The sequence below is a fragment of the Coregonus clupeaformis genome, chromosome 18 (genome assembly GCF_020615455.1).
Source record: "Coregonus clupeaformis isolate EN_2021a chromosome 18, ASM2061545v1, whole genome shotgun sequence".
In the NCBI taxonomy this organism is placed as follows: domain Eukaryota; kingdom Metazoa; phylum Chordata; class Actinopteri; order Salmoniformes; family Salmonidae; genus Coregonus; species Coregonus clupeaformis.
In genome coordinates this window covers 5913870-5940382 of record NC_059209.1, presented here as the reverse complement: position 1 = coordinate 5940382, position 26513 = coordinate 5913870, and the positions used below count along the sequence as shown (strand labels likewise).

Here is a 26513-nt window from a genome sequence, read left to right as displayed (position 1 = left end):
ACATCACTAAGGACTTAACATGGTCCACACACACCAACACAGTCATGAAGAGGACACGGCAGCACCTCTTCCCCCTCAGGAGGCTGAAAAGATTTGACATGGGCCATTGGATCCTCAAAGTTCTACAGCTGCACCATTGAGAGCATCTTGACTGGCTGCATCACCGGTTGATATGGCAAGCTCCCTGCCACCCAAGACCTCTATATCAGGCGGTGTCAGAGGAAGTCCCGAAAAATGGCCAAAGACTCCAGTCACCGAAGCCATAGACTGTTCACCGCTACCGTCCGGCAAACCATACCGGAGCATCGGCTCTCAGACCAACAGGCTCTGAGACAGCTTCTTCCCCAAGCCATAAGACTGCTAAATAGCCAGTAAATAGTCAGTTAATGTTATCCAAACTATCTGCACTGACTCTGTCTTGCACTGAACCTACGCACACTCACTAGACTATAAATACACACCATGTACACACCTCACTCACACACACTACATTGACACTCCCACACACATTCACATACACTATATATGCACACACACGCATACCGTCACAACACAAACACACATACATACACATTACACACACACACACACACACACACACACACTTTTACACTCATCATTTGCTGCTGCTACTCTGTTCTTTATTTTACTCTTATTATAATCTATCCTGATGCCTGGTCACTTTACCCTGCCTTCATGTACATACAGTGAGGGAAAAAAGTATTTGATCCCCTGCTGATTTTGTACGTTTGCCCACTGACAAAGACATGATCAGTCTATAATTTTAATGGTAGGTTTATTTGAACAGTGAGAGACTGTCAAAAATTGTTATAAATTGATTTGCATTTTAATGAGGGAAATATGTATTTGACCCCTCTGCAAAACATGACTTAGTACTTGGTGGCAAAACCCTTGTTGGCAATCACAGAGGTCAGACTTTTCTTGTAGTTGGCCACCAGGTTTTCGCACATCTCAGGAGGGATTTTGTCCCACTCCTCTTTGCAGATTTTCTCCAAGTCATTAAGGTTTCGAGCCGGACATTTGGCAACTCGAACCTTCAGCTTTCTCCACAGATTTTCTATGGGATTAAGGTCTGGAGACCTGCTAGGCCACTCCAGGACCTAATGTGCTTCTTCTTGAGCCTCTCCTTTGTTGCCTTGGCCGTGTGTTTTGGGTCATTGTCATGCTGGAATACCCATCCATGACCCATTTTCAATGCCCTGGCTGAGGGAAGGAGGTTCTCACCCAAGATTTGACGGTACATGGCGCCGTCCATCGTCCCTTTGATGCGGTGAAGTTGGCCTGTCCCTTTAGCAGAAAAACACCCCCAAAGCATAATGTTTCCACCTCCATGTTTGACGGTGGGGATGGTGTTCTTGGGGTCATAGGCAGCATTCCTCCTCCTCCAAACACGGCGAGTTGAGTTGATGCCAAAGAGCTCCATTTTGGTCTCATCTGACCACAACACTTTCACCCAGTTCTCCTCTGAATCATTCAGATGCTCATTGGCAAACTTCAGATGGGCCTGTATATGTGCTTTCTTGTGCAGGGGGACCTTGCAGGCGCTGCAGGATTTCAGTCCTTCACAGCGTAGTGTGTTACCAATTGTTCTCTTGGTGACTATGGTCCCAGCTGCCTTGAGATCATTGACAAGATCCTCCCGTGTAGTTCTGGGCTGATTCCTCACCATTCTCATGATCATTGCAACTCCACGAGGTGAGATCTTGCATGGAGCCCCAGGCCGAGGGAGATTGACAGTTATTTTGTGTTTCTTCCATTTGCGAATAATCGCACCAACTGTTGTCACCTTCTCACTAAGCTGCTTGGCGATGGTCTTGTAGCCCATTCCAGCCTTGTGTAGGTCTAAAATCTTGTCCCTGACATCCTTGGAGAGCTCTTTGGTCTTGGCCATGGTGGAGAGTTTGGAATCTGATTGATTGATTGCTTCTGTGGACAGGTGTCTTTTATTCAGGTAACAAGCTGATATTAGGAGCACTCCCTTTAAGAATGTGCTCCTAATCTCAGCTCGTTACCTGTATAAGAGACACCTGGGAGCCAGAAATCTTTCTGATTGAGAGGGGTCAAATACTTATTTCCCTTCATTAAAATGCAAATCAATTTATAACATTTTTGACATGCGTTTTTCTGTATTTTTTTGTTGTTATTCAGTCTCTCACTGTTAAAATTAACCTACCATTAAAATTATAGACTGATAATTTCTTTGTCAGTGGGCAAACGTACAAAATCAGCAGGGGATCAAATACTTTTTTCCCTCACTGTATCTACCTCAAATACCTCGTACCTCTGCACATTGATCTGGTACTGGTACTCCCTGTATATAGCTCCATTCTTGTGGATTTTACTTTATTCTTCTTGTTTTATTTTTATTTGTATTATTATTTTAAAACTGCATCGTTGGGAATGGCTCGTAAGTAAGCATTTCACTGTAAAGTCTACACCAGTTGTATTCGGCGCATGTGACAAATACAATGTGATTTGATTTGAAAAGCCTATAAATGTTATACACTGAGTGTACAAAACATTAAGGACACCTTCCTAATATTTTGCCCTCAGAACAGCTTCAATTCGTCGGGGCATGGACTCTACAAGGTGTCAAAAGTGTTCCACAGGGATGCTGGCCCATGTTGACTCCAATGCTTCCCAGGGTTGTGTCATGTTGGCTGGATGTCCTTTGGGTGGTGGAGCATTCTTGATACACACTGGAAACTGTTGAGCGTGAAAAACACCAGCAGCGTTGCAGTTCTTGACAGAAACCGGTGCGCCTGGCACCTACTACCATACCCTGTTCAAAGGCACTTTAATGGTTGTCTTGCCGATTCACTCTCTGAATGGCACACATACACAATCCATGTCTCAATTGTCTCAAGGCATGAAAATCCTTCTTTAACCTGTCTCCTCCCCTTCATCTTTCACTGATTTGAAGTGAATTTAACAAGTGACATCAATAAGGGATCATAGCTTTCACCTGGTCAGTCTATGTCATGGAAAGAGCAGGTGTTCCTAATGTTTTGTACACTCAGTGTGTAGTAATAATAATAATAATAATAATTATTATTATTATTATTATTATTATTATTATTATTGTGTCCCTATCAGGAAATGTGTCTTGCATCTCAACAAACCATATCTCCTGGGATGGTGTTTCATAGCAACACGGACACACAACCCTGACTGTCGCTCAGTCCGCTGTGATGTGATTGACAACATGTCATGTGTGTCAGGTGATTTGTGATGTCATCCTGCTCTATATCCCTCAAACTCAAACTCTGGACCTTGAAACCTGTTCCACTGCATTGTTTCATTGTTCCCCTCTTGTCTGTGACTGATTTAGACCTGGGACACCAGGTGTGTGCAATTAATTATCAGATAGAACACAAAACCAGCAGGCTCCGAACCTTGTAGGGTAAGAGTTGACATTCAACTGCTCTATATATTCTGAAGTGTGTTTGTGTGTGTGTGTGTGTGTGTTAGAAGAGACATTGTGTTTATGTCGATTACTAATTTACTATCCTCATAATCTCACTACACGGTCTGTTCAGTGTCATGAATTTGTCTGCACTGTACAGTAGTAATATTGAACACCTTTATTGAGTTATATGTGCGGACATAATTGGAAATCAATGCAAGGCATGTTGCATATTAAATGTCAAATCAGAGTTTCTGCTGTAACTCATAAAGCCAAGGACATATTGATCCTTTTCTCTAACCACTCTTCCTCTTTCTCCCCTTCCTCTCTTTTTCTTTCTCTTTCTCTACCTCTACCCCTCTCTCTCCCTTTCTTTCTCTACCTCTACCCCCCCTCTCCTCTTTCCCCTCTACCTCTACCCCCCTCTCTCTCCTCTTTCCCCTCTACCTCTACCCCCTCTCTCTCCTCTTTCTCCTCTACCTATCCCCCCTCTCTCTCCTCTTTCCCCTCTACCCCCTCTCTCTCCTCTTTCCCCTCTACCCCCTCTCTCTCCTCTTTCCCCTCTACCTCTACCCCCCTCTCTCTCCCCTTTCTTTCTCTACCTCTACCCCCCTCTCTCTCCTCTTTCCCCTCTACCTCTATCCCCCTCTCTCTCCCTTTCTTTCTCTACCTCTACCCCCCTCTCTCTCCTCTTTCCCCTCTACCTACCCCCCTCTCTCTCCTCTTTCCCCTCTACCTCTACCCCCTCTCTCTTCCTTTCTTTCTCTACCTCTAACCCCCTCTCTCTCCTCTTTCCCTCTACCTACCCCCCTCTCTCTCCTCTTTCCCCTCTACCTCTACCCCCTCTCTCTCCCTTTCTTTCTCTACCTCTACCCCCCTCTCTCTCCTCTTTCCCCTCTACCTACCCCCCTCTCTCTCCTCTTTACCTTCTACCCTCTACCCCCTCTCTCCCTTTCTTTCTCTACCTCTACCCCCCTCTCTCTCCTCTTTCCCCTCTACCTACCCCCTCTCTCCTCTTTCCCCTCTACCTCTACCCCCTCTCTCTCCTCTTTCCCTCTACCTCTATCCCCTCTCTCTCCTCTTTCCCCTCTACCTATCCCCCCTCTCTCTCCCTTTCTTTCTCTACCTCTACCCCCCTCTCTCTCCTCTTTCCCCTCTACCTACCCCCCTCTCTCTCCTCTTTCCCCTCTACCTCTACCCCCTCTCTCTCCCTTTCTTTCTCTACCTCTACCCCCCTTCTCTCCTCTTTCCCCTCTACCTCTACCCCCTCTCTCTCCTCTTTCCCCTCTACCTCTACCCCCTCTCTCTCCCTTTCTTTCTCTACCTCTACCCCCCTCTCTCTCCTCTTTCCCCTCTACCTCAGACCGCCCTGCTGCCATGACGACCAAGGAGGAGGGTCCCGGAGCAGCGGGGGTCGTGGCCATCTCCATCGCCAGGGACGACGAGATGCCCCTCCCCCACCGCGGCTCCTCCCTCGAGGAAGAGGAGGAGGAGGAAGAGCGGCGGATGGAGCGGAGGATGGAGGGATCGATCCTAGAAGAACGAGTGATGGAAGAAAAGGAGGAGTGTGACGATGATGATGATGATGCGAGCAGTGACATCAGCACCCTAATAGTTCCATATCCTGAGCTGGCTCCGGTCATCTTCTTCTGTCTCAAGCAGACCACATTCCCCAGGAGCTGGTGTATACGTGCCGTGTCCAGCCCATATCCTTTAACACTATGACCTATGACCCCTGACCTCTGACCCCTTACCCTTCACCTTGCTTTGGATCTATGTAAGTACAGTATAAGTGTGGAGCTGGTGTATAAGTGCCGTGTCCAGCCCTTATCTTTTAACACTATGACCTATGACCTCTAACCCCTTAGCGACCACTCACCTCTCATCTCTCACCAGCAGGTGAGAACAGTATACGTGTTTCTGTGTAACAGTAACAGTAGGTCCAGTTTTAGAGCCCTTAACATAAAAACTGTCCGTGCGTACAGTTGGACTCCAGAGCAGGAAGATTTGCTGAGATAGGCAAACACACACATACACACACATAAACACACACATACACACACACAACACACACACGCTGAGAATGTGTGTGAGGGACGACAGGGGTGCTAGATTACCAATGGTGCTTTGGGCTGGATCGGTGACAGAATCTAAGCATTCAGCTGTGTTATCATGTGCATTTACCCAGGGTGTCTGCGTGTGTGTCTGTCTGTATGTCTGTGTTTTTATCCAGGGTGACTTTCACTAAGGACTGCTATTACAGTGAATTACAGTGCTCTCCTATGTGGCTGTATACAGTGCATTCAGAAAGTATTCAGACCCCTTCCCTTTCTCCACATTTTGTCATGTTACAGCCTTATTCAAAAATTGATTAAATAAACATTTTTCCTCATCAATCTACACACAATACCCCATAATGACAAAGCCAAAACAGGTTTTTAGAAATGTTTGCAAATGTATTTAAAAAAAAAACCCATAAATACCTAATTTGGATAAGTATTCAGACCCTTTTCCTATACTCGAAGGTGCATCCTGTTTTCATTGATCATCCTTGAGATATTTCTACAACTTGATTGGAGTCACCTGTGGTAAATTCAATTGATTGGACATTATTTGAAAAGGCACACACCTGTCTATATAAGGTCGCAGAGTTGACAGTGCTTGTCAGAGCAAAAACCAAGCCATGAGGTCGAAGGAATTGTCCGTAGAGCTCTGAGACAGGATTGTGTCGAGGCACATATCTGGGGAAGGGTACCAAAACATTTCTGTAGCATTGAAGGTCCCCAAGAACACAGTGGCCTCCATCATTCTTAAATAGAATACGTTTAGAACAACCAAGACTCTTCCTAGAGCTGGCCGCCCAGCCAAACTGCGCAATCAGGGGAGAAGGGCCTTGGTCAGGGATTTGACCAAGAACCCAATGGTCACTCTGACAGAGCTCCAAAACTCCTCTGTGGAGATGGGAGAACCTTCCAGAAGGACAACCGTCTCTGCAGCGCTCCGTCAATCAGGCCTTTATGGTAGTGGCCAGATGGAAGCCGCTTCTCAGTAAAAGGCACATGACAGCCCGCTTGCAGTTTGCCAAAAGGCACCTAAAGGATTCTGGCACCAAGATTCTTTGGTCTGATGAAACCAAGATTGAACTCTTTGGTCTGAATTCCATGTGTCACATCTGGAGGAAACCTGGCACCATCCCTACGTGGGGATGTTTTTCAGCAATGGACTGGCAGACTAGTCAGGATCGAGGGAAAGATGAACGGAGAAAAGTACAAGGAGAGGAGAGGAGTACAAGGAGAGATCCTTGATGAAAACCTGCTCTAGAGCGCTCAGGACCTCAGACTGGGGCGAAGGTTCACCTTCCAACAGGACAACGACCCTAAGCACACAGCCAAGAAAACGCAGGAGTGGCTTCAAGACAAGTCTTTGAATGTCCTTGAGTGGCCCAGCCAGAGCCCGGACTTGAGCCCGATCTCTGAAGAGACCTGAAAATAGCTGTGCAGCGACGCTCCCCATCCAACCTGACAGAGCTTGAGAGGATCTGCAGAGAAGAATGGGAGAAACTCCCCAAATACAGGTGTGCCAAGCTTCTAGTGTCATACCCAAGAAGACTCGAGGCTGTAATCGCTGCCAAAGGTGCTTCAACAAAGTGCTGAGTAAAGGGTCTGAATACTTATGTAAATGTGACTTAAAAAAATTAATAATTAGCAAACATTTCTAAAAACCAGTTTTTGCCTAGTCATTATGGGGTATTGTGTGTAGATTGAGAGAAAAAAACAATGTAATCAATTTTAGAATAAGGCTGTAATGTAACAAAAAGTGGAAAAAGTCAAGGGGTCTGAATACTTTCCCATTGCACTGTATATGGTCTCTTTATAGTTGCTGTGGAGTTAGTGTGAACATTATGTGGAGTGTTGAATATGAAGGCTGCAGTTAGTGTGAACATTATGTGGAGTTTTGAATGTGAAAGCTGCAGTTAGTGTGAACATTATGTGGAGTGTTGAATGTGAAGGCTGCAGTTAGTGTGAACATTATGTGGAGTGTTGAATGTGAAGGCTGCAGTTAGTGTGAACATTGTGTGGAGTGTTGAATGTGAAGGCTGCAGTTAGTGTGAACATTGTGTGGAGTGTTGAATGTGAAGGCTGCAGTTAGTGTGAACATTGTGTGGCGTGTTGAATGTGAAGGCTGCAGTTAGTGTGAACATTATGTGGAGTTTTGAATGTGAAAGCTGCAGTTAGTGTGAACATTATGTGGAGTGTTGAATGTGAAGGCTGCAGTTAGTGTGAACATTGTGTGGCGTGTTGAATGTGAAGGCTGCAGTTAGTGTGAACATTGTGTGGCGTGTTGAATGTGAAGGCTGCAGTTAGTGTGAACATTGTGTGTTATCTTTCCCAATGTCTGTGAGAGAGCATTTGTTTGAGTTAGTGCTTGGGTGGGAATGTGTGTGTGAGTATGGGGACTAATTGTATTTTTATCAAGGTGTGTGTGAGTGTGTATGGGGACAAGGTGTGTGTTTTGTTTGTGTGTGTGCCAATGTAGGCGTGTGTGTCACTTCTCTGATAAACGGAGCAAAACCGTTAAGGAAGAGACATGTATTTCTCTCTATCTGTTATCTGTTCTGTTCACAAGCCCAGAGCTGTTGCTACCTCTGCCTAGTCCCTTATACAGAACATGTCTACTCCAATACACACACACACACACACACACAATAGACTTCGTACACACACACACACACACACGAACAATAGACTTCGTACATACACACACACACGAACAATAGACTTCGTACACACACACACACACACACACACACACACACACACACACACACACACACACACACACACACACACACACGAACAATAGACTTCGTACACACACACACACACCGATAACAATACACTCCGTCCCCATACACAGTACATGTACAGTATATGGATGTGGATAGTGGCCAGTTCAAATGGCACCCTATTCCCTACATAGTGCACTACTTTTGACCAAGGCACTATTTAGGGAATAGGGTGTCATTTGGGATGTACACCAAGAGTTAGTGACAGGAACTGAATGGGCACTGATCCAACTGGGTGGATTTATAGTAGACCTAAAGGGACAGATAGAGGGAGCGAGGGAGCGAGAAAGAAAAGGGAGTTTGATATAGTGAAGGGGAGAGTGGGTTGTTGAGTAATTTTTTTACATTCAGCATCCTCCGTCAAGTGGAATATAGTATTCTTTTTAACAAAGATATATACATATATTTCAGGATCTTGTGTATCCCTGGAAATAATCAGAATTCAAATCCCAAAAAAAGTGGTCTCTTGGCACAGCTTACCCCAAGTATGGGCTAAGTTACGCCACCTACACATTTCTGTACTGAATGAAATATTACCACTACCTTTTAAAACCATGTCTACACTCTTAGAAAAAGGGGTTCCAAAAGGGTTCTTCGGCTGTCCCCATAAGAGAACCCTTTTTGGTTCCAGGTAGAACCCTTTTTGGTTCCCAATAGAACCCTTTTGGGTTCCATATAGAACCCTCTGTGGAAAGCGTTCTACATTGAACCCAAAAGGGTTTTACCTGGAATCAAAAGGGTTTTTCAAATGGGGACAGCCGAAGAACCCATTTAGGTTCTAGATAGCACCGTTTTTCTAAGAATTTTTCCCCAAGCACAATTTTCCCAAGCACAATTCAACACAATCCCAATCTCTTTTTTGTCTATTAATCATTTGAAGCGTCTTTTAACATGGGCTTTACATCTAACAAACACTTTGTACTTTTTTAAACACTTTTAATATAAGCCAGGCCCTGTTGTTACCTCATATCCCAGTGATAATGTCTTGCATTACACCTGGGAAGAAAACACTTCAATTTGCTCAACTTGCCATTGACTCAACCATTGGCTCAACATACCCCTTATGTCAGAAAATCGTTTTCAATTAGGAACTGATGAATACTGTGCCCAATAAGCAAAAAAAACATCAGCAGGGGACAAAAATTAACGTAACACCCGTCCGACGTTGATGCACCACAAAATGAAACAGCCAAGGAGGCAGAAGCAGAAAGAACCAGAATGTTGAAAAAGGTTCTGGAAGATTCTGGGTGTTCTGAGTTCTTTCTCTGCTCCCTCTCTCGTCTGCCAAAATCCCTGCTGTCACAGCAGTATAACTCTTGTAGGGAAAAAGTTAGTTTGAAATCCCTCAGCCTTATCTGCAGTCCCAGCACACACACACACACACACACACACACACACACACACACACACACACACACACACACACACACACACACACACACACACACACAGGGACACACACAAAGAAACAGGTACAGAGAGAGAGAGGCACACAGAGAGAGGCAGAGGAGGGGAAAGCATTTTGCTTACCTTCTTCACATGGTTAATATCTTGTTACTTTTATCTTTCTTGGTTTCTCTTGTTTATTTCATCCCTGTCTTTGATATTTTACCTGTCACTTACCTTTCATCTCCCCTGCATACTAGCGTACTAAATAGTATGAAAAAGAAAGTGGGATAGTATGTGACATTTCTAAAGTACTACTCCAAATGCGTCATCTAATGCGCGATTGCGTTGACTCCCACCATTCGTTCATTTTGGTACAGTGTGTCAATTTATCTGATTATCAGCTGATGTCAAACGTGAGTCGGAAAAGAAAAGTGAATTCTACTAGATCAAATGCCAAAATTAGTATGCATTTTAAGTACAGTGGGGAGAACAAGTATTTGATACACTGCCGATTTTGCAGGTTTTCCTACTTACAAAGCATGTAGAGGTCTGTAATTTTTATCATATGTACACTTCAACTGTGAGAGACGGAATCTAAAACAAAAATCCAGAAAATCACATTGTATGATTTGTAAGTAATTAATTTGCATTTTATTGCATGACATCAGTATTTGATACATCAGAAAAGCAGAACTTAATATTTGGTACAGAAACCTTTGTTTGCAATTACAGAGATCATACGTTTCCTGTAGGTCTTGACCAGGTTTGCACACACTGCAGCAGGGATTTTGGCCACTCCTCCATACAGACCTTCTCCAGATCCTTCAGTTTTCGGGGCTGTCGCTGGGAAATACAGACTTTCAGCTCCCTCCAAAGATTTTCTATTGGGTTCAGGTCTGGAGACTGGCTAGGCCACTCCAGGACCTTGAGATGCCTCTTACAGAGCCACTCCTTAGTTGCCCTGGCTGTGTGTTTCGGGTCGTTGTCATGCTGGAAGACCCAGTCACGACCCATCTTCAATGCTCTTACTGAGGGAAGGAGGTTGTTGGCCAAGATCTCGCGATACATGGCCCCATCCATCCTCCCCTCAATACGGTGCAGTCGTCCCCTGTCCCCTTTGCAGAAAAGCATCCCCAAATAATTATGTTTCCACCTCCATGCTTCACGGTTGGGATGGTGTTCTTGGGGTTATACTCATCCTTCTTCTTCCTCCAAACACAGCGAGTGGAGTTTAGACCAAAAGCTCTATTTTTGTCTCATCAGACCACATGACCTTCTCCCATTCCTACTCTGGATCATCCAGATGGTCATGGGCAAACTTGAGACGGGCCTGGACATGCGCTGGCTTGAGCAGGGGGACCTTGCGTGCGCTGCAGGATTTTAATCCATGACGGCGTAGTGTGTTACTAATGGTTTTCTTTGAGACTGTGGTCCCAGCTCTCTTCAGGTCATTGACCAGGTCCTGCCGTGTAGTTCTGGGCTGATCCCTCACCTTCCCTCATGATCATTGATGCCCCACGAGGTGAGATCTTGCATGGAGCCCCAGACCGAGGGTGATTGACCGTCATCTTGAACTTCTTCCATTTTCTAATAATTGCGCCAACAGTTGTTGCCTTCTCACCAAGCTGCTTGCCTATTGTCCTGTAGCCCATCCCAGCCTTGTGCAGGTCTACAATTTTATCCCTGATGTCCTTACACAGCTCTCTGGTCTTGGCCATTGTGGAGAGGTTGGAGTCTGTTTGATTGAGTGTGTGGACAGGTGTCTTTTATACAGGTAACGAGTTCAAACAGGTGCAGTTAATACAGGTAATGAGTGGAGAACAGGAGGGCTTCTTAAAGAAAAACTAACAGGTCTGTGAGAGCCGGAATTCTTACTGGTTAGTAGGTGATCAAATACTTATGTCATGCAATAAAATGCAAATGATTTACTTAAAAATCTAACAATGTGATTTTCTGGATTTTTGTTTTAGATTCCGTCTCACACAGTTGAAGTGTACCTATGATGTAAAAATTACAGACCTCTACATGCTTTGTAAGTAGGAAAACCTGCAAAATCGGCAGTGTATCAAATACTTGTTCTCCCCACTGTATGTAGTACATTTTCGGCACCCTGGGAGAAATCATTTGCCTCTCTGTTCACTCTGTTCTCTCTCTCTCTGAATGTTACAGTGGTTGTTAGTCTTGTTGTGTACTAAAGTAAAGCTCAGATAGGTATGTACTTGAGGAAGGAGGGTTTTTCTCTAGGTACACTGAGCATTCATATCAGGGAATGCCAGACGGCTACTTTGGAGGAAAAGCATGACAATATGTTTGCTAAGGAAGAGAGGGAGAGTCTGTGTGTGTGTGTGTGCATATTTGACATGTGACTTTGCTCACACTCAATAGCCTTTTTGTCAAATTGAATGAAACAAAATGAAATGACATTTACTGTGTCTCTTTGTCACTTCAGTAGAATGACAAGTCGTCCATCCATCAAGTACTACTTTCCACACATATTGTGTGTGTGTGTGTGGGGGGGCATTGTAAGAGCCATGTCTGATCGAGCAACACTCTGGATTGATTGGTTAAATTAAATCCTTTGTGGGTTTGAATACATTGAGGCCATCCACATGATCATGTTATTGTGCCGTGCCTTAATCAATGTCTCGGGGGACATGACTCTGTTTTTTAATTTTTTATAAGGGAGTAGATCAGCTTTAATATTGCAGATAGATTGTAACTTCCATCAATGTAATTGTCTGCATCACTTCCAAGCCCCCATATGTTTTTCCCCCCCGCAAATATATATTTATATATATACAGTGGGGAAAAAAAGTATTTAGTCAGCCACCAATTGTGCAAGTTCTCCCACTTAAAAAGATGAGAGAGGCCTGTAATTTTCATCATAGGTACATGTCAACTATGACAGACAAATTGAAGAAAAAAAATCCAGAAAAACACATTGTAGGATTTTTTATGAATTTATTTGCAAATTATGGTGGAAAATAAGTATTTGGTCACCTACAAACAAGCAAGATTTCTGGCTCTCACAGACCTGTAACTTCTTCTTTAAGAGGCTCCTCTGTCCTCCACTCGTTACCTGTATTAATGGCACCTGTTTGAACTTGTTATCAGTATAAAAGACACCTGTCCACAACCTCAAACAGTCACACTCCAAACTCCACTATGGCCAAGACCAAAGAGCTGTCAAAGGACACCAGAAACAAAATTGTAGACCTGCACCAGGTTGGGAAGACTGAATCTGCAATAGGTAAGCATCTTGGTTTGAAGAAATCAACTGTGGGAGCGATTATTAGGAAATGGAAGACATACAAGACCACTGATAATCTCCCTCGATCTGGGGCTCCACTGCAAGATCTCTACCCCGTGGGGGTCAAAATGATCACAAGAACGGTGAGCAAAAATCCCAGAACCACACGGGGGGACCTAGTGAATGACCTGCAGAGAGCTGGGACCAAAGTAACAAATCCTACCATCAGTAACACACTACGCCGCCAGGGACTCAAATCCTGCAGTGCCAGACGTGTCCCCCTGCTTAAGCCAGTACATGTCCAGGCCCGTCTGAAGTTTGATAGAGTGCATTTGGATGATCCAGAAGAGGATTGGTAGAATGTCATATGGTCAGATGAAACCAAAATATTACTTTTTGGTAAAAACTCAACTCGTCGTGTTTGGAGGACAAAGAATGCTGAGTTGCATCCAAAGATCACAATACCTACTGTGAAGCATGGGGGTGGGAAACATCATGCTTTGGGGCTGTTTTTTCTGCAAAGGGACCAGGACGACTGATCCGTGTAAAGGAAAGAATGAATGGGGCCATGTATCGTGAGATTTTTGAGTGAAAACCTGCTTCCATCAGCAAGGGCATTGAAAATGAAACGTGGCTGGGTCTTTCAGCATGACAATGATCCCAAACACACCGCCCGGGCAACGAAGGAGTGGCTTCGTAAGAAGCATTTCAAGGTCCTGGAGTGGCCTAGCCAGTCTCCAGATCTCAACCCCATAGAAAATATTTGGAGGGAGTTGAAAGTCTGTGTTGCCCAGCGACAGCCCCAAAAACATCACTGCTCTAGAGGAGATCTGCATGGAGGAATGGGCCAAAATACCAGCAACAGTGTGTGAAAACCTTGTGAAGACTTACAGAAAACGTTTGACCTGTGTCATTGCCAACAAAGGGTATATAACAAAGTATTGAGAAACTTTTGTTATTGACCAAATACTTATTTTCCACCATAATTTGCAAATAAATTCATTAAAAATCCTACAATGTGATTTTCTGGAAATAATTTTCTCATTTTGTCTGTCATAGTTGACTTGTACCTATGATGAACATTACAGGCCTCTCTCATCTTTTTAAGTGGGAGAACTTGCACAATTGGTGGCTGACTAAATACTTTTTTCCCCCACTGTATCTTTGCGGGGGGGAAAAATTTCAAGATGACGGTCAATCACCCTCGGTCTGGGGCTCCATGCAAGATCTCACCTCGTGGGGCATCAATGATCATGAGGAAGGTGAGGGATCAGCCCAGAACTACACAGCAGGTCCTGGTCAATGACCTGAAGAGAGCTGGGACCACAGTCTCAATGAAAACCATTAGTAACACACTACGCCCCGTCATGGATTAAAATCCTGCAGCGCACGCAGGTCCCTCTGCTCAAGCCAGCGCATGTCCAGGCCCGTCTGAAGTTTGCCAATGACCATCTGGATGATCCAGAGGAGGAATGGGAGAAGGTCATGTGGTCTGATGAAACAAAATAGAGCTTTTTGGTCTAAACTCCACTACGCCTTGTTTGGAGGAAGAAGAAGGATGAGTACAACCCCAAGAACACCATCCCAACCGTGAAGCATGGAGGTGGAAACATCATTCTTTGGGGATGCTTTTCTGAAAAGGGGACAGGACGACTGCACCGTATTGAGGAGGATGGATGGGGCTATGTATCGCAAGATCTTGGCCAACAACCTCCTTCCCTCAGTAAGAGCATTGAAGATGGGTCGTGACTGGGTCTTCCAGCATGACAACGACCCGAAACACACAGCCAGGGCAACTAAGGAGTGGCTCTGTAAGAGGCATCTCAAGGTCCTGGAGTGGCCTAGCCAGTCTCCAGACCTGAACCCAATAGAAAATCTTTGGAGGGAGCTGAAAGTCTGTATTTCCCAGCGACAGCCCCGAAAACTGAAGGATCTGGAGAAGGTCTGTATGGAGGAGTGGGCCAAAATCCCTGCTGCAGTGTGTGCAAACCTGGTCAAGACCTACAGGAAACGTATGATCTCTGTAATTGCAAACAAAGGTTTCTGTACCAAATATTAAGTTCTGCTTTTCTGATGTATCAAATACTGATGTCATGCAATAAAATGCAAATTAATTACTTACAAATCATACAATGTGATTTTCTGGATTTTTGTTTTAGATTCCGTCTCTCACAGTTGAAGTGTACCCTATGATAAAAATTACAGACCTCTACATGCTTTGTAAGTAGGAAAACCTGCAAAATCGGCAGTGTATCAAATACTTGTTCTCCCCACTGTACATACATACATACATACATACTGTACACATACACATATACATATCCTTTAAAAAATATATATTCCCCTTTATTACTGTCCAACCCCACCACCCGTCCCTTAATTGGATTAAACTAGTGAACAACAATGCTTAGGCCTCTACTTCCAGCTTTTATATACATTTTAATGGACACAGTCAATTTTACAATAATTATATTTTGTTGGTTTTTACTCCTGAACTTCCTCTACCCTTAACCTCTCCGATCATTTTCATGATGTCCATCCGGTTTGCTTCTATATGCCATATCTTTCTAACTGTGCTCTTTCACAAAAGCTCTCAACCTATAACCTAAATCAAATAAAATCAAATCAAATTTTATTGGTCACATGCGCCGAATACAACAGGTGCAGACATTACAGTGAAATGCTTACTTACAGCCCTTAACCAACAGTGCATTTATTTAAAAAATAAAAATAAAACAACAACAAAAAAAAGTGTTGAGAAAAAAAAGAGCAGAAGTAAAATAAAGTGACAGTAGGGAGGCTATATATACAGGGGGGTACCGTTGCAGAGTCAATGTGCGGGGGCACCGGCTAGTTGAGGTAGTTGAGGTAATATGTACATGTGTACATAAACACACCTATATACTTATTATACTTAAAAAATCTAAGTTTTGACTAAGACATGACTGTGTTTGGCCCGACACATTTGTTTTAGTGATGGATGTCAAGGCGGTGCTGTGCTAGAACAAGGAAAGGTTAGACCGAAGAAGTCCAGGAAGACTTAGCTACATTAGGTCTTCGCAGTGATCAGCAGGACTGCAGTCTCTTCCCTCTACATAAATCAGCTGGGGTTTTTATAGGGTCCAATCAGACTACAGTAGGTCTTCGTAGTGATCAGCAGGACTGCAGTCTCTTCCCTCTACATAAATTAGCTAGGGTTTTTATAGGGACCAATCAGACTACAGTAGGTCTTCGTAGTGATCAGCAGGACTGCAGTCTCTTCCCTCTACATAAATCAGCTGGGGTTTTTATAGGGTCCAATCAGACTACAGTAGGTCTTCGTAGTGATCAGCAGGACTGCAGTCTCTTCCCTCCACATAAATCAGCTGGGGTTTTTATAGGGTCCAATCAGACTACAGTAGGTCTTCGTAGTGATCAGCAGGACTGCAGTCTCTTCCCTCTACATAAATCAGCTGGGGTTTTTATAGGGTCCAATCAGACTACAGTAGGTCTTCGTAGTGATCAGCAGGACTGCAGTCTCTTCCCTCCACATAAATCAGCTGGGATTTTTTATAGGGTCCAATCAGACTACAGTAGGTCTTCGTAGTGATCAACAGGACTCCAGTCTCTTCCTCCACATAAATCAGCTGGGGTTTTAAAGGGTCCAATCAGACTACAGTAGGTCTTCGTAGTGATCAGCAGGACTGCAGTCTCTTCCCTTCACATAAATCAGCTGGGGTTTTTATAGGGTCCAATCAGACTACAGTAGGTCTTCGTAGTGATCAGCAGGACTGCAGTCTCTTCCCTCCACATAAATCAGCTGGAGTTTTTATAGGGTCCAATCAGACTACAGTAGGTCTTCGTAGTGATCAGCAGGGCTGCAGTCTCTTCTCTCTACATAAATCAGCTGGGGTTTTTATAGGGTCCAATCAGACTACAGTAGGTCTTCGTAGTGATCAGCAGGACTGCAGTCTCTTCCCTCTACATAAATCAGCTGGGGTTTTTATAGGGTCCAATCAGACTACAGTAGGTCTTCGTAGTGATCAGCAGGACTGCAGTCTCTTCCCTTCACATAAATCAGCTGGGGTTTTTATAGGGTCCAATCAGACTACAGTAGGTCTTCGTAGTGATCAGCAGGACTGCAGTCTCTTCCCTTCACATAAATCAGCTGGGGTTTTTATAGGGTCCAATCAGACTACAGTAGGTCTTCGTAGTGATCAGCAGGACTGCAGTCTCTTCCCTCCACATAAATCAGCTGGGGTTTTTATATGGTCCAATCAGACTACAGTAGGTCTTCGTAGTGATCAGCAGGACTGCAGTCTCTTCCCTCCACATAAATCAGCTGGGATTTTTATAGGGTCCAATCAGACTACAGTAGGTCTTCGTAGTGATCAACAGGACTCCAGTCTCTTCCCTCCACATAAATCAGCTGGGGTTTTAAAGGGTCCAATCAGACTACAGTAGGTCTTCGTAGTGATCAGCAGGACTGCAGTCTCTTCCCTTCACATAAATCAGCTGGGGTTTTTATAGGGTCCAATCAGACTACAGTAGGTCTTCGTAGTGATCAGCAGGACTGCAGTCTCTTCCCTCCACATAAATCAGCTGGAGTTTTTATAGGGTCCAATCAGACTACAGTAGGTCTTCGTAGTGATCAGCAGGGCTGCAGTCTCTTCCCTCTACATAAATCAGCTGGGGTTTTTATATGGTCCAATCAGACTACAGTAGGTCTTCGTAGTGATCAGCAGGACTGCAGTCTCTTCTCTCTACATAAATCAGCTGGGGTTTTTATATGGTCCAATCAGACTACAGTAGTGCCTCTAAAGCTAGGCAGAGATAGCATCCAAAAGAAAGACAGAGAGAGATAGCTAAAAGAAACTAAAGCTGATGTACAACTACAGACAGGGCATTATCTCTCTCTCTTTATAGCCCCCCCACACTTTACTTGCTCTTTTAAAATGTTCTGAATCCCCTTACGTACTATCCTTTAGTTTTTCCAGTCTATTTTAGTTAAAGGTTTGTTCCCTCCCTCCCTTTCTTCACTCCCTCCCTCCCTCCCTCCCTCCCTCCCTCCCCTTTAGTTTTTCTAGTCTATTTTAGTTAAAGGTTTGTTCCCTCCCTCCCTTTCTTCACCCTCTCTCTCCCTCCCTCTTTCTCCCTCTCCATTTCCTCAATCCTAAACAACGCCTTGCATCAATAGATTGCTTTTCCCCAGTGAACACTACTTCCTAAATGTCAGAACTGCCTCACTGCCAAGAGAGAAAATGGAGTGAATGAAAAAATATAGAATAGTTCCCTCTTTCTTTCTTTTCATTCTCGGCTCTACTGTGTGAAGCAGAGATAATGCTTCCACTGCATAGTGACATTGAGGCGCTGTGTGTGTGTGTGTGTGTGTGTGTGTGTGTGTGTGTGTGTGTGTGTGTGTGTGTTTTAGAACAGTGTGCATGTCTCCTCCTGGAGAGTTGACCCTTTCTTTCTAAGAGACAGAGAGAGAAGCAAACTGAAACTGTCTCTTGAAGGGGTAATCTGCAGTTGATACATCCATTTTATGTACCCATTGATTCTTGAAGAATATAATTTAGAAAGTTTAATTCAACTGTTGCACCCCATCAGAAACTAAATATAACCCTGTTTTACTCCAATGTTTGTAAACAAACGCTATATAGCCTCAAAATGTGAGTTAACTATCATTGTGATGTCATGGATGGTCAGTCCTTGCATCCATAGCTCTGTGTATGAATCTGAGAGTGGTTACATTTCTCCAGCTTTTTACTGAAACAGTGGCGGGGACCAGCTTTGTTATTATTTAAATTGCAGATTTCCCCTTTAAATGTTATACTCTCATAACTCTCAAATAGCACAATTTTCCCTATTTCTGCTAGAATAACCAATTTTCTCTGGTTAGAGAACCCCATGCAGCGACAGCATAGACCTGTGTTAAACAGCATTCAGTATTCAACCAGAGCTGAGAATCAATCTCCACGGAGATGTAATATTGAAACCAGCGGGGAAGGAGAGATGAAGACGGGCTAAAGCTCTGTTTTACACCACATAGAGAGAGAGAGAGAGAGAGAGAGAGAGAGAGAGAGAGAGAGAGAGAGAGAGAGAGAGAGAGAGAGAGAGAGAGGAGAGAGAGAGAGAGAGAGGAAGAATCAATGACAGGGATGTGACTCCTGGGGAAACGGGATAAGGTGGAGAGAGGGGAGATGAAGGAAGGGATGTCATGTTTCTATTCCAAATAGAGGAAAGATACGATGCCCACCCATTGAGTTATATACTCAAAGAAAGCTGCTCAAATGGCACCCTATTCTCTATTTAGAGCACTACTTTTTAATATTATAATAATATGCCATTTAGCAGACGCTTTTATCCAAAGCGACTTACAGTCATGTGTGCATACATTTTTATGTATGGGTGGTCCCGGGGATCGAACCCACTACCCTGGCATTACAAGCGCCATGCTCTACCAATTGGCCTATAGGGCTCTGGTCAAAAGTAGTGCACTAAATAGGGAATAGGGTTCCATTTGGGATGCAGATGGAGTTAGGTTCTCAAAGACAGCGTATTCCCAGTCCTATAAGCTTTGCAATGTACCTGTATATATATTTTATAGTTCAGCTAATAGAGCACACTTTATTTAACAGCATGTTTGCATTGCTCTAAACTCATGAGATATTCCTACACAGTATCAACCATTCATAATAATTATAAACCTTAAACTTCCCAGTTAAGCATAATGCTATGTCTAGACTCTGGCAGAAACACTCATAGTATAACACAACACATACACACACACACACACTCACACACACCAACGTGGCCAATTGCCTTGACAAATTAAATAGCTCCATAAAACAGAGGGCTAGTGTCGGGGCTCACAACTCAACTTTGATTTTGGTGATTTGATGACACCTGTCGGAGGTGATTGCTTCCATCTGTTTCTGTAGCAGACTAGGGGAGCGTTGAAAGGTCAGACATGGAGAAAGAGAGATTTGGAAGGGGTGGAGACTGTAGACAGTGGTACAATTCTGCACACCAACTAGTCACTCTCTCCCTCTCTCTTTCATTCCCTCGCTCTGTCCATTTCTACATCTATCTCTCTACTCTCTCATTTTGTCCTCTTCTATCTCTCTGTCACACAGATGACTCCAAAACTTCTGCTTGCCTATGATTTGGATTTCCATCAATATCTAGTTTCACCCCCAAAGGTCTTGGTTACCCTTGACCTATCTTCCCTTCATGGTCAAAAAGGGGTTAACTTCATTTACTATGGGACAAATTAAGTTAGCAACTTCATTTCCTAAGGGCATGCATGCATGCACACATACACACACACACACACACACACACACACACACACAAACACACACACAGTAATTTGTCTAATTTGGCTGTAATAAATCAATTGACCCATTCTACGTGTCAATGACAACAACTCCAGAAAACTCTAAGGGTTCCAGCCCTCCAATGGTGTTTTATGTCTGGGGTCCTTTAACTCATAGATCAATAACATCAATAATACCATTAGTATCGCACAATAGTGACCGGGCCTTCATTGATTAGGGGTGTGTCTTAAATGGATTTATAGGGCACTAGTTTTGATCAGGGTCCATAAGGTTCTAGTATAAATGTTGCTCATTATATAGATAATATGGTGCCATTTGGGACGCATCCTAGGAGTAATATTAGCTGGAGTTGGGTTGTCCCTCAGGACAACATTGTGTTGGGTATTGGACCCACACCAGATTTTTTTTACCTGATGGAGTAGTATTGGTTGGAGTTTGCTGTTTTTCCATCTCCCCTCAGGGCATAATTAAGGGACATTGAGCGTTGGGTATTGGAATTACACTGACCCTTAGGGAACACCAGATATTTTTAACCAGTGGTAATAATTGACCATGTTTCATTATCTTTGGTAAACCTTGCAATAGCGGAACAGCAACCAAGCATAGAAAACCCTGTGAATTTAGAGGCATGACTGAACTGCGTCTGCATAGTGAGTTTTCATCACATTGACTTGTATTTGGCAGTTATTCTTTATCGTTGCCTTGAAATAACAGAAGGCCAACCAAGTTTGAAAATACCCAGTTGAACTTGCAAATGGAATTATGATCCACATAGAGAGATAATTAGTACAGATAATGCTATGATTTCAGAGTGTATATACTCCAGGTCGCCCCCTGCTGTTAGGTCTGTAGCTTCAGTCTGCATGCTCTTGTGGTGGATGCCAACCGAAATTATCATCAGCCAGGTGAGGCCCGCTGTGGCAGTTGGTGCTGAAATAACACACAGCTCTATGTAGCTGGCCCCTGTGCAGGTGTGTGTGTGTGTGTGTGTACTGTGTATGTGTGGAAAAGTGTGTGTGTGCCTGTGTGTGTGGGAAATGTGTGTGTGCCTGTGTGTGTGTGCAGGTGGTTAGGGGTCAGCCAAGGTTGAGCATCAGCCTTCAAGAGAACCCAGCAGCCCTGCACTTAACACAGCAGGTTTCTGGACCGGTGTGTGTGTGTGTGTGTGTGTTAAAGGCAGACACATCACCTGCCTCCCACCATCATTAGCATCACCTCTGATGTGTTTTCCTCCTCTTTTCCTCCTCTAATTTCTTCGTCTTTTCGCGCTCTCTCTTTTCTGTTGTTTTGGTCTCCCCCGGTCGCCTCACAGCCGGCATCATCGCCATGGTCGATCCTGGAAGTTCCGTGGTCCCGCCAGGACGGGTGGCTTGATCTCCCGCTGGTGTGTTTATGAGTTTAGTTTAGACTGTGTGTATGTGTGTGTGTGTGTGTGTGTGTGTGTGTGTGTCGTGTGTGTGTGCATGTGTTATGTCCAGCCAAAAAACTCTGGGTTGCCCACATGTCGCCCTGAGTTGAAGGCAGCTGAAGGTAGCTGGAGGTAGTTGGAGGCTGTTGAAGGCAGTTACACTGAGGTTCTCTTGCCATAGTAACATTGTTACCTGTTTATATCTTATATATACTAGGGAAAGACATGTTGATCAAAGTACACACAGTATATCCAGAGTATCATCACATACTATATGACACTTTAAGCAATGGTAATCAACAATACATTTTCAAAAAGTGCGCCCCAGCGAGATTCAAACCCACAACCCTGACATTGCAAGCTCAATGCTCTAACAACTGAGCCACACAAAGGACAGAGGGAAAGGGTGAAGGGTGAAGGGAGGGAAGAGAGCGGAAGGAGGAAGAGAGAGAGGGGAGTGAGGGACATGCACACATTCTAGTCTTAGAGAGGTAAAATAACGTTGTCAGACTGTCTACATGGTTGTCCCTGACGATCGTTATCTGCATAGCGTTCCTGTGGGAACAGCTTCACTGGCACTGCTGGGACAGCACGTGTGTGTGTGTGTGTGTGTGATGATCGGCCCAATTTAGGAAATACAGTGTCACCAAAAAAGTGACAAATGTTCCCATGAAAACCTTAGTGCTTCTTGTTAGCAGAAATGATGATTTACCTGTCGTAGTTTTCGCTCTCTCTCCAACTCTACTCACTCTATCGCAAAACAGGCAATAAATCTCTTCGATATGGTTTCCTTCAGCCACTGATTGGAAGGTAAAATGTTCTAGGTAGAGAGAGCGGGAGGGAATGAGGAGGGGGAAAGGGAGGAGGGAGGGAGGAGGGCAATGGAGTGATAGTTGTAAATTGTTTAAATGATAGGAATGATGGGAGGGAGGGGAGATGAAGAGAAAGGAGAAGTGAGTTAGGAACTAAGAAGGTAGAGAGAGATGAGGGGAGAGAGGGAGGGAGAGGAGAAGGAGTTATAGCTGTGGTATGATTTGACAGTGATGTGTAGAGACAGGTATGTCAGATCTCCAGCAGGGCTCAACATGAGCTATAGGAGTCAATGTCGTTCACCACAACCCTCTCTGTCTCTCTCGGTCTCTCTCTCTCTCTGTCGCTCTCTCTCTCTCTGTCGCTCTCTCTCTCTGTCTCTCTCTCTCCTTGGCTCTCTCTCTCTCTCTCTCTCCGTCTCTCTCTCGTCGCTCTTCTCTCCACCTCCCAACCAACTCTCTGTCGCAGTGGACTGTGGTATTTTCTCAGTAGCTGCAGCGTGTTGCTTCATTCGTACTCATTAGGACTCTAAAGCATTTGTCACCTCGATCTGGAGCAACTACTACTATACTATACCCTCATCTAGTGGACTCTGAGTCTATAGAAACTGGAGAAACTACTACTATACTATACCTCATCTAGTGGACTCTGAGTCTATAGAAACTGGAGAAACTACTACTATACTACACCTCATCTAGTGGACTCTGAGTCTATAGAAACTGGAGAAACTACTACTATACTATACCTCATCTAGTGGACTCTGAGTCTATAGAAACTGGAGCTACTACTATACTATACCTCATCTAGTGGACTCTGAGTCTATAGAAACTGGAACAACTACTACTATACTACACCTCATCTAGTGGACTCTGAGTCTATAGAAACTGGAGCAACTACTACTATACTATACCTCATCTAGTGGACTCTGAGTCTATAGAAACTGGAGCAACTACTATTATACTACACCTCATCTAGTGGACTCTGAGTCTATAGAAACTGGAGCAACTACTACTATACTACACCTCATCTAGTGGACTCTGAGTCTATAGAAACTGGAGCAACTACTATTATACTACACACCTCATCTATGGACTCTGAGTCTATAGAAACTGGAGCAACTACTACTATACTATACCTCATCTAGTGGACTCTGAGTCTATAGAAACTGGAGCATCTACTACTATACTATACCTCATCTAGTGGACTCTGAGTCAATAGAAACTGGGGAAACTACTACTATACTATACCTCATCTAGTGGACTCTGAGTCTAGAGTTAGAATGTTTTATCTTATAGTCCCTTTTTCAGCTATTAGATTTAGGGGAAATAAATGGCTCTTTCTGGTTATTTTAAGTCTACAACCACCTGACAAGTAAGGGAGGAGGAGAATAGGGAGAGAAGAGAGGGAGGGGGGTTCTTCTTTTCTTTCTCTCTCTCTCTCTCTCTCTCTCTCTCTCTCTCTCTCTCTCTCTCTCTCTCTCTCTCTCTCTCTCTCTCTCTCTCCACAGGTGGCCAAGGCCTCTTGGATTCCTCAAGTCAAACTAGGCCCTGTTGCTGTGGCAACGTGCTGCAGCAAAAAACAGGGATCACACTCACCGTGGTGTGTTTGACTTTGTGTGTGTGTGTGAGAGAGATGGTGTGTAGAGAGAGAGTGAGGGATAAAGAGAGGAGAGCGAAAAGAAAGCGAGAGGGAGAATGAGACAGGGAGAGAGAAAGATTAAAGACATAGGGGAGAGAAAAAGAGAGAGATAGCAGAGAGAAAGTGAGAGAGTAATAGACAGAGAGGGGAGATGGAGAGAGAGAGAGAACATTAATTCATTCATTCAACTTATGAAAACAACAGAGCCGCCAACGCTCATCCTCGGTTAGCGGTGACTCAGCAGTGACCGAAATGTTTACACTCCGGGAATGCTTCATAACACTGCTGATCTCACTAGTGACTACTTCCTGTTCACAGGAACAAGGGAGGAGCTTGGAGGTTCGGACTTATACTGATGGGCTACTGAAGGGGACCTTGACATTGGTTAAGGATGATGAAGAGATGGAGAAGGGATGGAAAATTATTTAACTTGTGTACTCAGTCTCAGAGGAGTTTTAGAATCCTTTAAGGTAGGATTTAAGGGAGGAGGGTTGAGTGAGAGGAATGGGGCCAAATAGCGTGAGATGGATAGCTCTCTCCCTCTCTCTCTCTAAATTCAATTCAAAGGAGCTTTATTGGCATGGGAAATAAACAGGTAACTGCCAACATAAAGGAACAACTTGAGTAAATGAGGATACACAGTATATTGAAAACAGGTGCTTCCACATAGGTGTGGATCCTTAATTAAGCAATTAAAATCCCATCATGCTTTGGGTCATGTATAAAAATGTGAAGTTGCCCATTAATTTGACTTTGAAAGAGGGGTTCTCTAACATTTACATTTTGAATCATTTAGCAGACGCTCTTATCCAGAGCTACTTACAGTTAGTGAATACATATATATTTTTTTATACTGGCCCCCCCGTGTGGGAAACGAACCCACCACCCTGGCGTTGCAAACTCCATGCTCTATCAACTGAGCTAGCATCCCTGCCGGCCATTCCCTCCCTACTACCCTGGACCAATTGTGCGCTTGCCCATGAGTCTCCCAGTCGCGTCCAGCTGCGACAGGCCTGGATTCGAACCAGGATCTCTAGTGGCACAGTTAGCAGCTGCAATGCAGTGCCTTAGACCACTGCGCCCACTCAGAGCATAGGTTGTTTAAAGTGTGTGTATGTGTGTGTGTCAGTCACCAGGTCAAAAAATTGCTTTTTAGCAAGGAGCAATTTCTTAAGCAAGAATTTTGCTAGGACCTTCTGAGTGGGTAGGGGGAAACTAAAAACTAGCTGTTATTGGCAGAGAGGTTTGGAACTCTCTTTCTTATTGGTCTATTAACTAATTTCCCACCTGTGATGTCACCAGGCAGGCCAAAACTTTATCCCACCAAAACAGGCTGACATTTCAGGCGGTCTTTTCTTATGCTGGAGAAACAGGAAAAAGTCTCTGCACACTTCCAGTCAGATGCAAATATATTTAATTGTGGCTGAGCAGTCGACCTTCATCAGAAAGCTCAGCCACAATTAAAGAAATGTGCATCTGACTGGAAGTGTGCAGAGACTTTTTCCTGTTTCTTCAGTTTTGCCTTTTGTCTCCAGCATCTTCACAAATCAGCTCTGGGAGGGCGGTAGATTCTGCCTATTATCTACAGACATCTGTTATACTAAATTACAATTTCACAGTATTATTACAACCTCATTGTGTGGAAATATACACTGAGTATACAAAACATTAAGAACACCTGCTCTTTCCATGTCATAGACTGACCAGGTGAATCCAGATTAAAGCTATGATCCCTTATTGATGTTACTTGTTAAATACACATCAATCAGTGTAGATGAAGGGGAGGAGACAGGTAAATAAGGATTTTTAAGCCTTGAGACAATTGAGACATGGATTGTGTATGTTTGCCATGGGTAAGACAAAAGATTGAAATGCCTTTTGAACGGGGTATGGTAGTAAGGGAGTGTGGTGCAACTAAATATTTGGAAGGTGTTACTAATGTTTGGTATAGTCAGTGTATAAAAAACACAGGACTGCACTGAGCCTTTAACATTGCTAGAGCAAGTCAAATGAACAATCACAAATTAACAGCTAACATTAAACAGACAAAAGTTTATAAAGAGACATTTGTTTGAAATGTTTGATTATTAACTATGTACAAAAATATAAACACAAACGAGTGTATTGATCCGGACCTGTACAGCGCCATCGGTATGTACACTCATCTAAATAAAACATAAAATAGCCTATAAATGAAGATACATAGCTCACAGACGAATTCAACTACTCACCTTACACAACTAACTCGCTCCACTAGGGTCCGCTTAGCAAGCCAGCGCGTGTTTCTTTCTCCCTTGTGTCCACAGCTCTCTTGCTTTCCTCTGTCATTCTCACTATCTCTCTCTCTCTATATTCCTCTCTAGTCTCCAAATCTCTTTCAATCAAATGTATTTATAAGCCCTGTTTACATCACCAGATGTCAC

At 43.9% G+C, this 26513-nt stretch overlaps 1 protein-coding gene across 1 annotated transcript in view; it reads left to right on the top strand.

The window, feature by feature from the left end:
• Positions 1–4804: 4804 nt before the first annotated feature.
• LOC121553878 (voltage-dependent T-type calcium channel subunit alpha-1I-like) overlaps positions 4805–26513 on the top strand; it is a 174478-nt gene continuing 152769 nt past the window's right edge. Inside the window, exons 1-2 of the mRNA XM_045227043.1 lie at positions 4805–5111; positions 5296–5326. Of these exons, the coding sequence (XP_045082978.1) occupies positions 4805–5111; positions 5296–5326 (338 nt within the window). The remainder of the gene's footprint in view (positions 5112–5295; positions 5327–26513) is intronic.